Genomic DNA, 13,202 nt, shown 5'->3' with positions numbered 1-13,202 from the left:
GATATCCACAACATCACCCCTGCCCTGTTTTTAATGTTTCTAATTCACTTTTAGGTGCTAACTAATGTTTCAGGGCAACATTCTCTCTCGCTGCCCTTTTCCTGACAAGGGATAGCGACATGCACGCATCCGAGGCCACAGTTACATGAATAGATGCAGATGGTTGATTTTTATGCCATGTTTTCCCTTGTGGGCCAAATCCCTGTATGCATGGGAAACTGGCTAGGGAAATGGAGGGAACGGCACACCACCATGATAATCTAAACATTGAGCCACAGCAAACGTATGTGGAAACCTGATATAGCCTCCATGGGAGATATGTACAGAACAGGTTGTTGAGAGAGGACAGGTGTAGAGAAAGATAAAACGGAGTGAGTGGGTGGACGGGCAGGTGTACCGAGATGGAGTGAGTGAAGAGATAAAAGAGAGAAAAAGAGAACAAGGGAAGGTGAGAAGACAGGTGCGTAGTGTGATTAAAGCAGGTGGGCAAGACGTAACCGCTCTCTTAAAACTGATTGGAGCACAGGTGTGCAAAGAGACAAACCAGTCAGCTCTGTTTAGAGTGAGTGAGAGAGAGAAAGAAAGAGAACACAGATGCTTATTGTCTCTCACTCTGTCTCCCTCAACAACCTGTTCTACATGTTGGTAATTCTGTATCATGTTCCCATAAACATTCATTGCTCTACATACTACAACCTTGTAGTACACACCGGTGGTATGCCGAGCCCTCTCTCTCCCTCTCTCCTTGCCTCAACTGTTTTAGCAAGTTAAATGACAGTTTTACATTTATTCAAGGAGCCTGGCTGATTTCACATGCCTCCTTATCAACATAAATTCATCTTTGAAAGTGGCCATAACCCCCAGACAACAAAGTAACGGCACACGATCTAGCTTCCTATAGTGGATGCAGACACAGAGACAGTAATGTTAAAGACAAATACAGGCAAACAACTGCACTTTGCCCTTAAGGATCTAATTCCATATTCCTGATTAGGCGGAAATATAGAGGGCCATTGTTACCAAATGGAAGAAGGACCAAATTGCCAAAACAGTAGTATAAATCTTTAGAAAGGGGTAAAATTGGACAGGGTATCCATTTTGGGAAGAGTCCGCTTGGGGCCAAATTGCTCTGGAGGAAACGAGAAAACAAAACAAGGCATGAAAATAGCCTTTGTGCGTGGGCTTGGAGCGGCTCACTTGGAGAGAGAGAGAGAGGGAGAGGGAGAGGGATGGAGCAAGAGAAAGGGAGGAGGGAGAGAGGGAGAGGGATGGAGCAAGAGAAAGGGAGGAGGGAGAGAGGGAGAGGGATGGAGCAAGAGAAAGGGAGGAGGGAGAGCATGAGAGATAGAGGGAGCGAGAAAGAGAGAAGGCTTTCTCTCTCCCTCTAAGGCTCTCTCTCCAGTTATTAGCCTAGCTAAGCAACCTCTCAGGCCAGAGAGAGAGAGAGAGAGAGAGAGAGCGAGAGAGAGCGAGTGAGAGAGAGAGCGCTACAATAATTCATTAATCTATCTGATCCTCAATTAGTAGGCACAATAAACAGCACAGCTCTACCATTTCCTGAGCGAGCCAATGTAAGAGACAAGCATCCATGATAATACCTGTACAACAGGGATGTGCAAATGGTGGCCAGTGGGCAACAGGACCTCAGATTGTTTAAAAAAAATATATGCTATATTTTTTAAACTTAGTCGGGGTTTCAACTTACTGTTGCAAGTTAGAATAATAGAATACGCAAGATGCATTTTCAAAATGTGGTTTTGCATCAGCAGTTTTTATCTTGTTATGTCACTGATAGTCACTCAATTAGCCATGTCAGCTAAAAACAAAATTGATTGGTAAGTTAGTAATCATGGTCAAATTACTGTTGGGGGGGCCCATCATTTTATTTAGGCAGTCTCAATCAGAGATCATATTAAAAACTATAAAGATTTGTAGAAATGTGTAGAATTACATGAAATGAACTATACAATTGCAAAATATTGTCTCCTTCCCATAGCAAAATGTGTAGAATTGCAGCAAACTAGCTTTAATACTGCAATATTTTCTCTATGTGCAATGGTAAAATGAGTAAAAATATGTCAAAATGTCTTTCCGCTGTCAAGAAGGGGGCTGCTAAAATGTTTTGCTCGCAATGTGGGGGGGGGGCTATGCACATTTGGGTACGCAGACCTGTGAGCAACTGCAGATTTTGTGTGGCCCCCACCCCATCAAAGTTGCCCATCCATGCTGTAGAGTGAAACAGGACAAACTCTGTCACGATTCCATACCTACCAGTAGTCTGCAATCTGGAGTCAATTACTAATTAAAGATGCAGTCCGGGATCTTAAGCACTTACAAATTCAGAACATATTGTACCAATTAGAATTAGTAACATATCATACAAATTGCACTTTTTCTTTGTAGTACGTAACATATCATACAAAATGGATGACGTACAACACAATTGTGCACAATTTTTGGGGACCCATTTTGGCTCGTGAGCAATACTTTCAAAACTACTGGCTGAAATTATACAAAAGCTCTGGAGTATCACTTAAAAGTAGAAAATATTAAATAATATTTCACTCAAGCCTACGCCACCACATCAAAGTCAGGTAAAACTGCTGCAAATCTCATCTTCAATGACTTTGCCCTAAAGTTCGGGTTCCCGTCCCGCATCCACCATGACCAAGGGGGAGAATTTGAAAATCAGTTGTTCCATCAGTTAATTAGGGCTAGGGGGCAGTATTGACACGGCTGGATAAAAAACATACCCGATTTAATCTGGTTACTACTCCTGCCCAGTAACTAGAATATGCATATAATTATTGGCTTTGGATAGAAAACACTCCAAAGTTTCTAAAACTGTTTGAATGGTGTCTGTGAGTATAACAGAACTCAAATGGCAGGTCAAAACCTGAGAGATTCCTTTACAGGAAGTGGCCTGTCTGACCATTTCTTGAACTTCTTTTCCATCTCTATCTTTTACTAAGGATCTCTGCTCTAACGTGACACTTCCCACGTCGTCCATAGGCGCTCAGAGCCCGGGAAAAAACAGAATGTCGTCATTCCAGCCCCAGGCTGAAACACATTATCGCCTTTCTCAAGTGGCCGATCAAGGGACTCTGGGCTTATGCGCGTGACCCGACCGCCCCCGCCTTTGTGATTTTTTCCTCTGTTTGCCGAAAAGGAGATTCCCTGTCGGAATATTATCGCTTTTCTACGAGAAAAATGGCGTAAAAATTGATTTTAAACAGCGGTTGACATGCTTCGAAGTACGGTAATGGAATATTTAGAATTTTATTGTCACGAATTGCGCCATGCGCGCGACACTTCTTTACCATTTCGGATAGTGTCTGGAACGCACGAACAAAACGCCGCTATTCGGATATAACGATGGATTATTTTGGACCAAACCAACATTTGTTATTGAAGTAGCAGTCCTGGGTGTGCATTCTGACGAAGACAACAAAAGGTAATGAAACTTTTATAATAGTAAATATGATTATGGTGAGTGCTAAACTTGCCGGGTGTCTAAATAGCGAGCCCGTGATGCCTGGGCTATGTACTTAGAATATTGCAAAATGTGCTTTCACCAAAAAGCTATTTTAAAATCGGACATATCGAGTGCATAGAGGAGGTCTGTATCTATAATTCTTAAAATAATTGTTATGCTTTTTGTGAACGTTTATCGTGAGTTATTTAGTAAAATGTTAGCGAATTCCCCGGAAGTTTGCGGGGGTATGCTAGTTCTGAACGTCACATGCTAATGTAAAAAGCTGGTTTTTGATATAAATATGAACTTGATTGAACAAAACATGCATGTATTGTATAACATAATGTCCTAGGGTTGTCATCTGATGAAGATCATCAAAGGTGAGTGCTGCATTTAGCTGTCTTCTGGGTTTTGGTGACATTATATGCTGGCTTGAAAAATGGGTGTCTGATTATTTCTGGCTTGGTACTCTGCTGACATAATCTAATGTTTTGCTTTCGTTGTAAAGCCTTTTTGAAATCGGACAGTGTGGTTAGATTAACGAGAGTCTTGTCTTTAAATAGCTGTAAAATAGTCATATGTTTGAGAAATTGAAGTAATAGGATTTTTAAGGTTTTGAAAATCGCGCCACAGGCTGCAAGTGGCTGTTACGTAGGTGGGACGAATTTGTCCCGCCTAGCCCAGAGACCAGGTTTCCATCCAACCTTTTTATGCGCATAAATTACATGTTGGATAAAAAATGTAACGACAGGCCTGATTGAAACAGCACATTTTGTTAGTAAACTTTGCAAATGTCAACAAAACAAAATCCGCTAGACAAGGTGGGATCTTTTTGTGTCTGTAAAATTAATTATGCAAGAAATGGCGATGGAAGCGTTTAATTCGCAAATATTGATATGATAACCATCAAAGTAAACTTGGAGTCATGTTGTGTGGTGCTCCCACTACGACTGGGGAGGACATACAGTTTATTAGGCTACTGATCAAATCAGTTATGATGAACTTCACAGGGTGGTGAATGTGCAAAGTGATGAGCTTGATGCTCCTTCCCAATAAATTGCACTACACAGCTGATTCAAATAATCAAAGCTTGATGATGAGTTGGTTATTTGAATCAGCTGTGTAGACCTGGGGGGGAGCGGCACATTTGCTATAAAACGCAACTTTTTTGGGTGCCAAAACCATCAGTAGAGTTGAAAACACATGGAAACATATTTAACTTGTATTTTTTATTCAGTACAAGGGAATTTAACCGCAAAAGTTACCACGTCATCACGCACAGCCTTTTATCCGCAGCAAGTCAATTGTTTAAAAATATTTGCATTAAAATCATTCGCCAATTGGATGGAAACCTAGTTTATGAGGAGATAACAATATCTGAATGGCTTGTAGTATCACAAAGATGCAGCTGTTATTGTTATAGACTTTCCAGTATCGGTACCAAATACTACCACCAACCCATCCTACCTGTTTGCTCTCCTCCTCTTCCTCCTCCTCCTCGTCCTCCTCCGAGATCTCGCTCTCATCCTCATCATCATCATCATCCTCCTCAGGGAACTCCACGTCTGACTCGCCAGGAGCGATGGGCACACTGATGGTCAGATTGGGGTTTGTCATGTAGCTGTCATCGACCTCCGGGACCATTATCTTCTCTCCGTGGCGCCCGATCACCCCGATCCCTCCCCCCAGCGTCACCACTGTCCCATTGCCCACCTCGCCAAGCGGAGCACCGTGGCTCAGCCTCTTGAGCTTCAGCATGGCCTTTGTTTCTTTGCTCTTCTGCCGTCGCCTCTTGAAGTTGCCGTTGAAGAAGTCGCAGATCTACAATGAAGTAATGAACTACGTTTACAAGATGTGATGAACTTGTATTTTTGTATGTACTTAATTTTTTCCGTTGATTCATTTGTTTGTTTGGTTGTTATTGGTTGTTTTGCCCCGTAGTACATTTTGTGTCATATCTTACCTAGAATCTATGCAATTGTCCACACTATATAGTAAAAAAATATATATAATTATTATATAAAAACATGAAAAAAGTGTCCGACCTGGCTTTGGAGCCAGCCCATGCCACTTTTGATGCGGCCAAGAGCGATCTGCAGGTTGTTCATCTCGCCGTCGTCGTCGGGCGCCGAGAGGTTGTCCGAGCTGAATGAGCTGAGCAGCAAGGCTAGGAAGAGGTTGAGTACCTGGGAGGAGTAGAGAGGGAGATGAGTTTGAATAAAGCCTTGTCCTTCTGTTTAGTATAACTAGGTAAAGTCAATGATGAATATGTGCCAAACTGGAGTCCTTAAGATGTTAATACTTTCACGTTGATTGAAAAGTTAGTCACAAACAACATCTTACAGTTAACCATACAGCTGGATAAAAAGACTAGATAAAGCTAGCCTGCGGGTTTGGTTCCTGAGTCAGTGTGGATGGAGAGGGCCCAGATGTGTAAAACTAGAAATGTAAACAGCAGGAGTGATCTGAGCCCGGTATAAATGTCTGGAACCGGAGATCTCCTTGTCCATGTTAAACAAGATAACCTACTCCTCTGGGTTGTAGGGCTGTGTGGTTTTAGTGTGTGTATGTGTGTGTGAGTGTCCATGCATCCATGCTTGTGTGTGAGCCTGCATGCATTTGCGGATGCGTGTGTGTGTGCATGTGTGTGCGCTTGTTTGATTAAAGTGTACGCGGCAACCATGGTCCCTTAGACACAGGGCCACTTTTCCTCAGTTTAGTAAATGTCAACTGTGCATGCAGTTTCATGATGGAATTTCATTACCATCGTGTAATGATTACAAACACCATTTTGTAGTCAAATTTAGATTTTTCTCCATATCCTAACATGAGCTTCACTAATGAAATCCTTTCTGTGATTTGATAGAGCCTATCAAAGTAACATTACAATTTTTCCCCGGGGGCCGCATTCGGTCTTCAATGATGTCTGGAGGACCGCACTGAAAGTTAGTTATAGTTCCTCTATGTCTTATGTTTGACACCCCTGTCCTAGACCTAAAATGCATTGTTTATGTTTACCTAAGACGGTTCTCTCTCTGTTTCTCCAAAGGCTCATAGCTGTTGTAGCAACACATCGATCAAATCAATCAAAATCAATTAATTGTCATGTCATTCATCTGTTTCTTGATAAACATCAATTTATTAGATCTCTGCAGCCAGCATCAATCAAAGTTGACAATGTTCATTGGTTCTGAAATGATGAAATTTGGTAAAGTTGAAACCAAAATTGCATGTGAGTGTCTCGCGTGTCCCCAAATTACCAAAGGAAGCGAACTATCATAGTGCGTGCATTGTGCATGTATTCATTCATATGTGTATGTGTGTGTGTGTTTGTGTTTGAGGATGGGAGTTGGAGGCGACATAGCCCTGGACCCCCTGTGCCTGCCCCTTCCCACCCCCTGTGCCCCATGCCCATCTCGCCACGCCTGGTGCCCACTGTGACAGGTGTAATTGGATGTCTGGTTTTTCTATTTTCTGCCCTGCTACATTTGTCCTTTAAAACACACCGTCCATGACATCCTGCCATCTCAGAGAGTGATACAGCAAAACACCATGTTGTCCACTGAATCACCACCTCATCTTGCTTCCAAAAATTCAATTATTTCAGGTCAAGAAGAGGTGTCTGAGGATGTAGGCTGATTTTGGGACAGGGCTTTTTAGGTTTGCAGGATGTGGTCGACCTTAGAAATGATGGATATTCAGATCTACACCCAACACTCCCCCATTGAGAATTCACAGGAGACACATCATAGCAGCTCCTCCATAAACACCTCATATCTCATCCCATATATCCCAAGGAACCCACTGTGCTGCGCTGGGCAGATGAGCGCGCGTCAAATCGCCACACTCGCCTCGCGTGCTGATATGTTATGGTTGTCACCAGGGGATCCCTGACACACCTAGCCAGGATAGAATCAGCCATAAGCTGCTTTATCATGATTAATGTATATATGGTGTAGTCTGTTGCTTTACCGTGACTATACATATATATGGCGTAGTCGGCTGCTTTACTATGATTATAAATATATAGGACATAATCGGCTCAACCCTCCTCATCCAACCTCCATCCACCCCTTTTTTTATTTAATGATTCATTTGCATTGTATGGCTACTGTAGCCTATAGGGAAAAGAACGACTGTACATCCAACTTGATTAGCAGATATAATGTAAAGGGGAATTCTCAATTCCCAATGGGATTAATAGGAACTCACAAACACCTTGGGATGCTCTGCATTTGGTGATGTCAGTCAGTCAGCCAGTCATTCAGCCAGTCAGTCAAACACACAGATTTGTGCATTGGCACACACAAAGACACAGGGCGGGTTTAGGGTCATGAAATATTGTGTGGATGAAGGGCAGGTAGGTGGCGGGCAGGTTGCATAAAGAGAAAACAATACCTTAAAAACTCCATAAATATATCATTATTGTGCAATTTATATTTATAGGTTACATTGAGGTTTGTCTTTGATTATTTCATCTGGCATTAGTGTGTAAGCCTCAGCGTTAGGGCCTAACTGTACGGGCACCAAATAGCCTACATACCAATCGCCAAATGCTTATGGGAGCTGGCAGAAAAAGTGAATGTCAGTCCATGGAGGCAAAAATGACAAAGTCTGAGTTTAATTCAATAAGAGAAAAGCTGTGGAGAGTTGAAAATAAATAGAAGGCATGGCCAGAAAAGTAATGTTTTGGAGAGATTAGTGGTAAAAGAGGACGATAGCAATGCCTATTCGTGATTATGGTGAGGCGCTACAGTTGTCAAGTCGGAAGATAACATACACCTTAGCCAAATACATTTAAACTCAATTTTTCACAATTACTGACATTTAATCCTAGTAAAAATTCCCTGTCTTAGGTCAGTTAGAATCACCACTTTATTTTAAGAATGTGAAATGTCAGAATAATAGTAGAGAGAATGTTTATTTCAGATTTTATTCCTTTCATCACTTTCCCAGTGGGTCAGAAGTTTACATAAACTCAATTCGTATTTGGTAGCATTGCCTTTAAATTGTTTAACTTGGTTCAAATGTTTTGGGTAGCCTTCCAATAGCTTCCCACAATAAGTTGGGTGAATTTTGGCCCATTACTCCTGACAGAGCTGGTGTAACTGAGTCAGGTTTGTAGGCCTCCTTGCTCGCACACGCTTTTTCAGTTCTGCCCACAAATGTTCTATAGGATTGAGGTCAGGGCTTTGTGATGGCCACTCCAATACCTTGACTTTGTTGTCCTTAAGCCATTTTGCCACAACTTTGGAAGTATGCTTTGGGTCATTATCCTTTTGGAAGACCTATTTGCGACCAAGCTTTAACTTCCTGACTGATGTCTTGAGATGTTGCTTCAATATATCCACATAAGTTTCCTTCCACATGATGCCATCTATTTTGTGAAGTGAACCAGTCCCTCCTGCAGCAAAGCACCCCCACAACATGATGCTGCCACACCCGTGCTTCACGGTTGGGATGGTGTTCTTCGGCTTGCAAGCCTCCCCCTTTTTACTCCAAACTTGTGGAGGTCTACAATTGTTTTTCTCATGATGTCAAGCAAAGAGGCACTGAGTTTGAAGGTAGGCCTTGAAATACATCCACAGGTACACCTCCAATTGACTCATTATGTCAATTAGCCTATCAGAAGCTTTTAAAGCCATGACATCATTTTCTGGAATTTTCCAAGCTGTTTAAAGGCACAGTCAATTTAGCGTATGTAAACTTCTGACCCACTGGAATTATGATACAGTGAATTATAAGTGAAACAATTGTTGGAAAATTACTTGTGTCATGCACAAAGTAGATGTCCTAACCGACTTACCAAAACTATAGTTTGTTAACAAGAAATTTGTGGAGTGGTTGAGAAACGAGTTTTAATGATTCCAACCTAAGTGTATGTAAACTTCCAACTTCAACTGTATACAAATTAGACAGTCACAAGACGGGGACTTCAAAGGCCTATGGCACATCAAGGGACTCTAGAATACTGTTCAGATGGGTTGAATGGAAACTAAAATCTGGATACTGACTGTAGGTCTATAATCTCTGACAGAGCCTTAATATGAACTCCAACAGAATTAAGCATTTCTTGCAGTAAAGTATTTTCTTTGCTCCATGAAAGAAGTAAAGATGACAGAAAACTTTACCGATGTTAACTAGATTACTTGTCCAGTTGTAAGCAAAATAGAAAGCTGTGAAAACGGCCCAACATGTTTCTCGCAAGATTTAAATTTGGCTTGGATGCATATTTTATGTGGTTGAAATACTAAAAGCTTTTATGATGCTGATAAAGATAGCATCTCTACAGATTGTATCTAAATGAGCATTCACATTTTCTAAAGATGCTGAAAGAAAGAAATCGTATTTCTCCTGTTCCTGATAATTTTGTATGCCTACATTTGATGTATAATTTTACTGCAAGAAATGCTTAATTCTGCAGGAGTTAATATTAAGCCTATGTTGGAGGTTATAGACCTACAGTCAGTGTCCAGATTTTAGTTTCCATTCAACCCATCTGAATAGTTTTCTAGAGGGCCTTGACATGTGAACTCACAGCCTGGTCTCAGAGACTAGAGGTAAGACAGTAAATGTAAATTCGTTACTCAAATGAGTATGATATGTTACGTTTGGTATGGTTACATAAGACAGAAGGTTACTTAAGGCAAATATGAAAGGAGGTTGGTTGGTCGCGGTGGATGTGTAGGCTTATAACGCAAACGTCTAGCAACTCAAATGTTGCGTGTTCGAATCTCATCACAGACAATTTTAGCTAATTAGCTACTTTGCAACTACTTAGCATTTTAGCTAACCCGTCCCCTAACTCTAACCCTATCCTTAATCCTTTTAGATAACCCGTCCCCGTCCCCTAACCCTTAGCCTAGCTAACGTTAGTGTTAACCACCTGGCTAACGTTAGCAACAACAAATTGGAATTCGTAACATATCATACATTTTTCAAATTCATAACATTGTTCGTTTTGCAAATTCAAAAAAAATTGTCAGAATTGCAATTTGTAACATATCATACAAAATGGATGCTAGACATCTACAAATTAAAACATACCATACGAAACCTAACATATCATACTAAGTGCAGTGTCTCAGATTTACGTACAGAATAATATGAAATGCTGTGAGACCAGGTTGCCTTTCTAAACTCAGGACAATGACAGGACAATGCCAACACATCACATGCATTTGTGTGCCATTAAACGCACCCACTGATGGTTTATGTACATCACCTCATTGCATAATAATAATAACAGAGGGAATAAAATAAACTGTGCTGGGTTGGCGTCCCCCGTTGGGTTGTGCCGTGGCGGAGATCTTTGTGGGCTATACTCGGCCTTGTTTCAGGATGGTAGGTTGGTGGTTGAAGATATCCCTCTAGTGGTGTGGGGGCTGTGGGTGGGGCAAAGTGGGTGGGGTTACATCCTGCCTGTTTGGCCCTGTCCGGGGGTATCATCGGATGGGTTCACAGAGTCTCCTGACCCCTCCTGTCTCAGCCTCCAGTATTTATGCTGCAGTAGTTTATGTGTCGGGGGGCTAGGGTCAGTCTGTTATATCTGGAGTATTCTCCTGTCTTATCCGGTGTCCTGTGTGAATTTAAGTATGCTCTCTCTAGTTCTCTCTTTCTCTCTCTCGGAGGACCTGAGCCCTAGGACCATGCCTCAGGACTACCTGGCATGATGACTCCTTGCTGTCCCCAGTCCACCTGGCCGTGCTGCTGCTCCAGTTTCAACTGTTCTGCCTGCGGCTATGCAACCCTGACCTGTTCACCGGACGTGCTACCTGTCCCAGACCTGCTGTTTTCAACTCTCTAGAGACAGCAGGAGCGGTAGAGATACTCTCAATGATCGGCTATGAAAAGCCAACTGACATTTACTCTTGAGGTGCTGACTTGTTGCACCCTTGACAACTACTGTGATTATTATTATTTGACCATGCTGGTCATTTATGAACATTTGAACATCTTGGCCATGTTCTGTTATAATCTCCACCCGGCACAGCCAGAAGAGGACTGGCCACCCCTCATAGCCTGGTTCCTCTCTAGGTTTCTTCCTAGGTTTTGGCTTTTATAGGGAATTTTTCCTAGCCACCGTGCTTCTACACCTGCATTGCTTGCTGTTTGGGTTTTTAGGCTGGGTTTCTGTACAGCACTTTGAGATATCAGCTGATGTAAGAAGGGCTATATAAATACATTTGATTTGATTTGCTCCTGGGTCAATAAACAAATCGGTTAGGTTTTGAGTTAGGAGTTAGGGTTAAGTAATGTTATAGTTTTAGGGTTGGGTGTTTAGGGCTAAGGCTTAGGGTTAAGTTGAGGGTTATGGTTAGGTTAAGGGTTAAGGTTAGGGTTAGGGTTAGATTTAGGGTTAGGGGTTAGGGAAACAGGATTTTAGATGGGAATGAATTATTTGTTCCCCACAAGGATAGCAATACAAAACGGCTGTGTGTGTGTGCGTGCGTCTATAAATTGATTATAGTGTGTGATCAGCGGTAACGATCTGGGATGGGTGTCAGTCACCATCCACATGACCCCTTCCTGTTCCCACTATCCTGGGATCTGATTGGCTGTCGCACATGAAAAACGAGTTTTAATGACTAAAACCTAAGTGTATGTAAACTTCCAACTTCAACTATATACAAATTAGACAGTCACAAGACGGGGACTTCAAAGGCCAATGGCACATCAAGGGACTCTAGAATACTGTTCAGATGGGTTGAATGGAAACTAAAATCTGGATACTGACTGTAGGTCTATAATCTCTGACAGAGCCTTAATATGAACTCCAACAGAATTAAGCATTTCTTGCAGTAAAGTATTTTCTTTGGTCCATGAAAGAAGTAGAGATGACAGAGAAAACTTTACCGATGTTAACTAGATTACTTGTCCAGTTGTTTCCACTATCCTGGGATCTGATTGGCTGTTGCACATGTTCAACCAGTAACGAATCAATTAGTCATGGCATGAGCTGACAGTGCTGGGTGGACGACTTCATTCATAAATTTATAGATTTTATATATCAATTTTCATTTTTTACAGTCAACCATGCTCTATACCTACTGTACAGAAATAACAACATATATAAAATATAATTAATATATAATATTATTAATATATAATATATCCTCAATCTTTGTTAGGCACTTAATTTATCTTGGAATTTGAACCCCTGGTTCAACCCCGGGATTGATCTTAACACAAAGGAACAGCTGTCCAATAGGGGGACACGGACCCTCCCACCCACATCCTGCCATAGGATGAAAAAATGAATAAAACATTTGCTAAATGTCAACGTTTCAAGTCAATTTGGTGGATCTATCCGAGGCAGAGAAGATGTTTTGACGTGAGGGGTATGTGTCTGCCAGGGAAGAGCAGCAGGGTTTTGATGATAAACACTGAAGTGGAAGGGGAGGGGAGGGTGCAGTAATTCAGGGCTACAGTGAATGACAGAGAAATATGTGTGTGTGTGTGTGTCTGTTGTTGAACTTGTTTTCCTACCTTATCAGGACCCCAATGTCCTAACAATTCTATCCAATTCACCTCAATGTCCTGACAGGGTAGCAAAACAAGAACTTCGTATTGACGACTTTCTTATGTCATTCTCGCTAGCACCAAATGTTTAAAAAGAGTTGATAGGGGACAGAATGTGGCCGGACCATCCTATAATTACCATATACATTACTCATACAGAATTTCAACGTGGGCAAGGATATTGGAAATGTATTCAAAGCCTATT

The 13,202-nt window shown here is 41.7% G+C and overlaps 1 protein-coding gene across 2 annotated transcripts in view; it reads right to left on the bottom strand.

Moving 5' to 3' along the window:
* The window catches only part of LOC106579582 (sodium channel protein type 3 subunit alpha), a 190,486-nt gene that overhangs the window by 35,340 nt on the left and 141,944 nt on the right, over window positions 1-13,202 (bottom strand). For both annotated transcript variants that reach the window (XM_082965985.1, XM_082965984.1), the window contains 2 exons: window positions 5,521-5,661; window positions 4,943-5,296 (listed from right to left, as the gene is read on the bottom strand). In XM_082965985.1, coding sequence (XP_082822111.1) covers window positions 4,943-5,296; window positions 5,521-5,661 — 495 coding nt within the window. The remainder of the gene's footprint in view (window positions 1-4,942; window positions 5,297-5,520; window positions 5,662-13,202) is intronic.

This window comes from Salmo salar, chromosome 19 (assembly GCF_965601325.2).
Source record: "Salmo salar chromosome 19, fSalSal1, whole genome shotgun sequence".
In the NCBI taxonomy this organism is placed as follows: domain Eukaryota; kingdom Metazoa; phylum Chordata; class Actinopteri; order Salmoniformes; family Salmonidae; genus Salmo; species Salmo salar.
The sequence above is the reverse complement of the archived record's forward strand: the minus strand, read 5'-3'. Positions and strand labels throughout refer to the sequence as shown.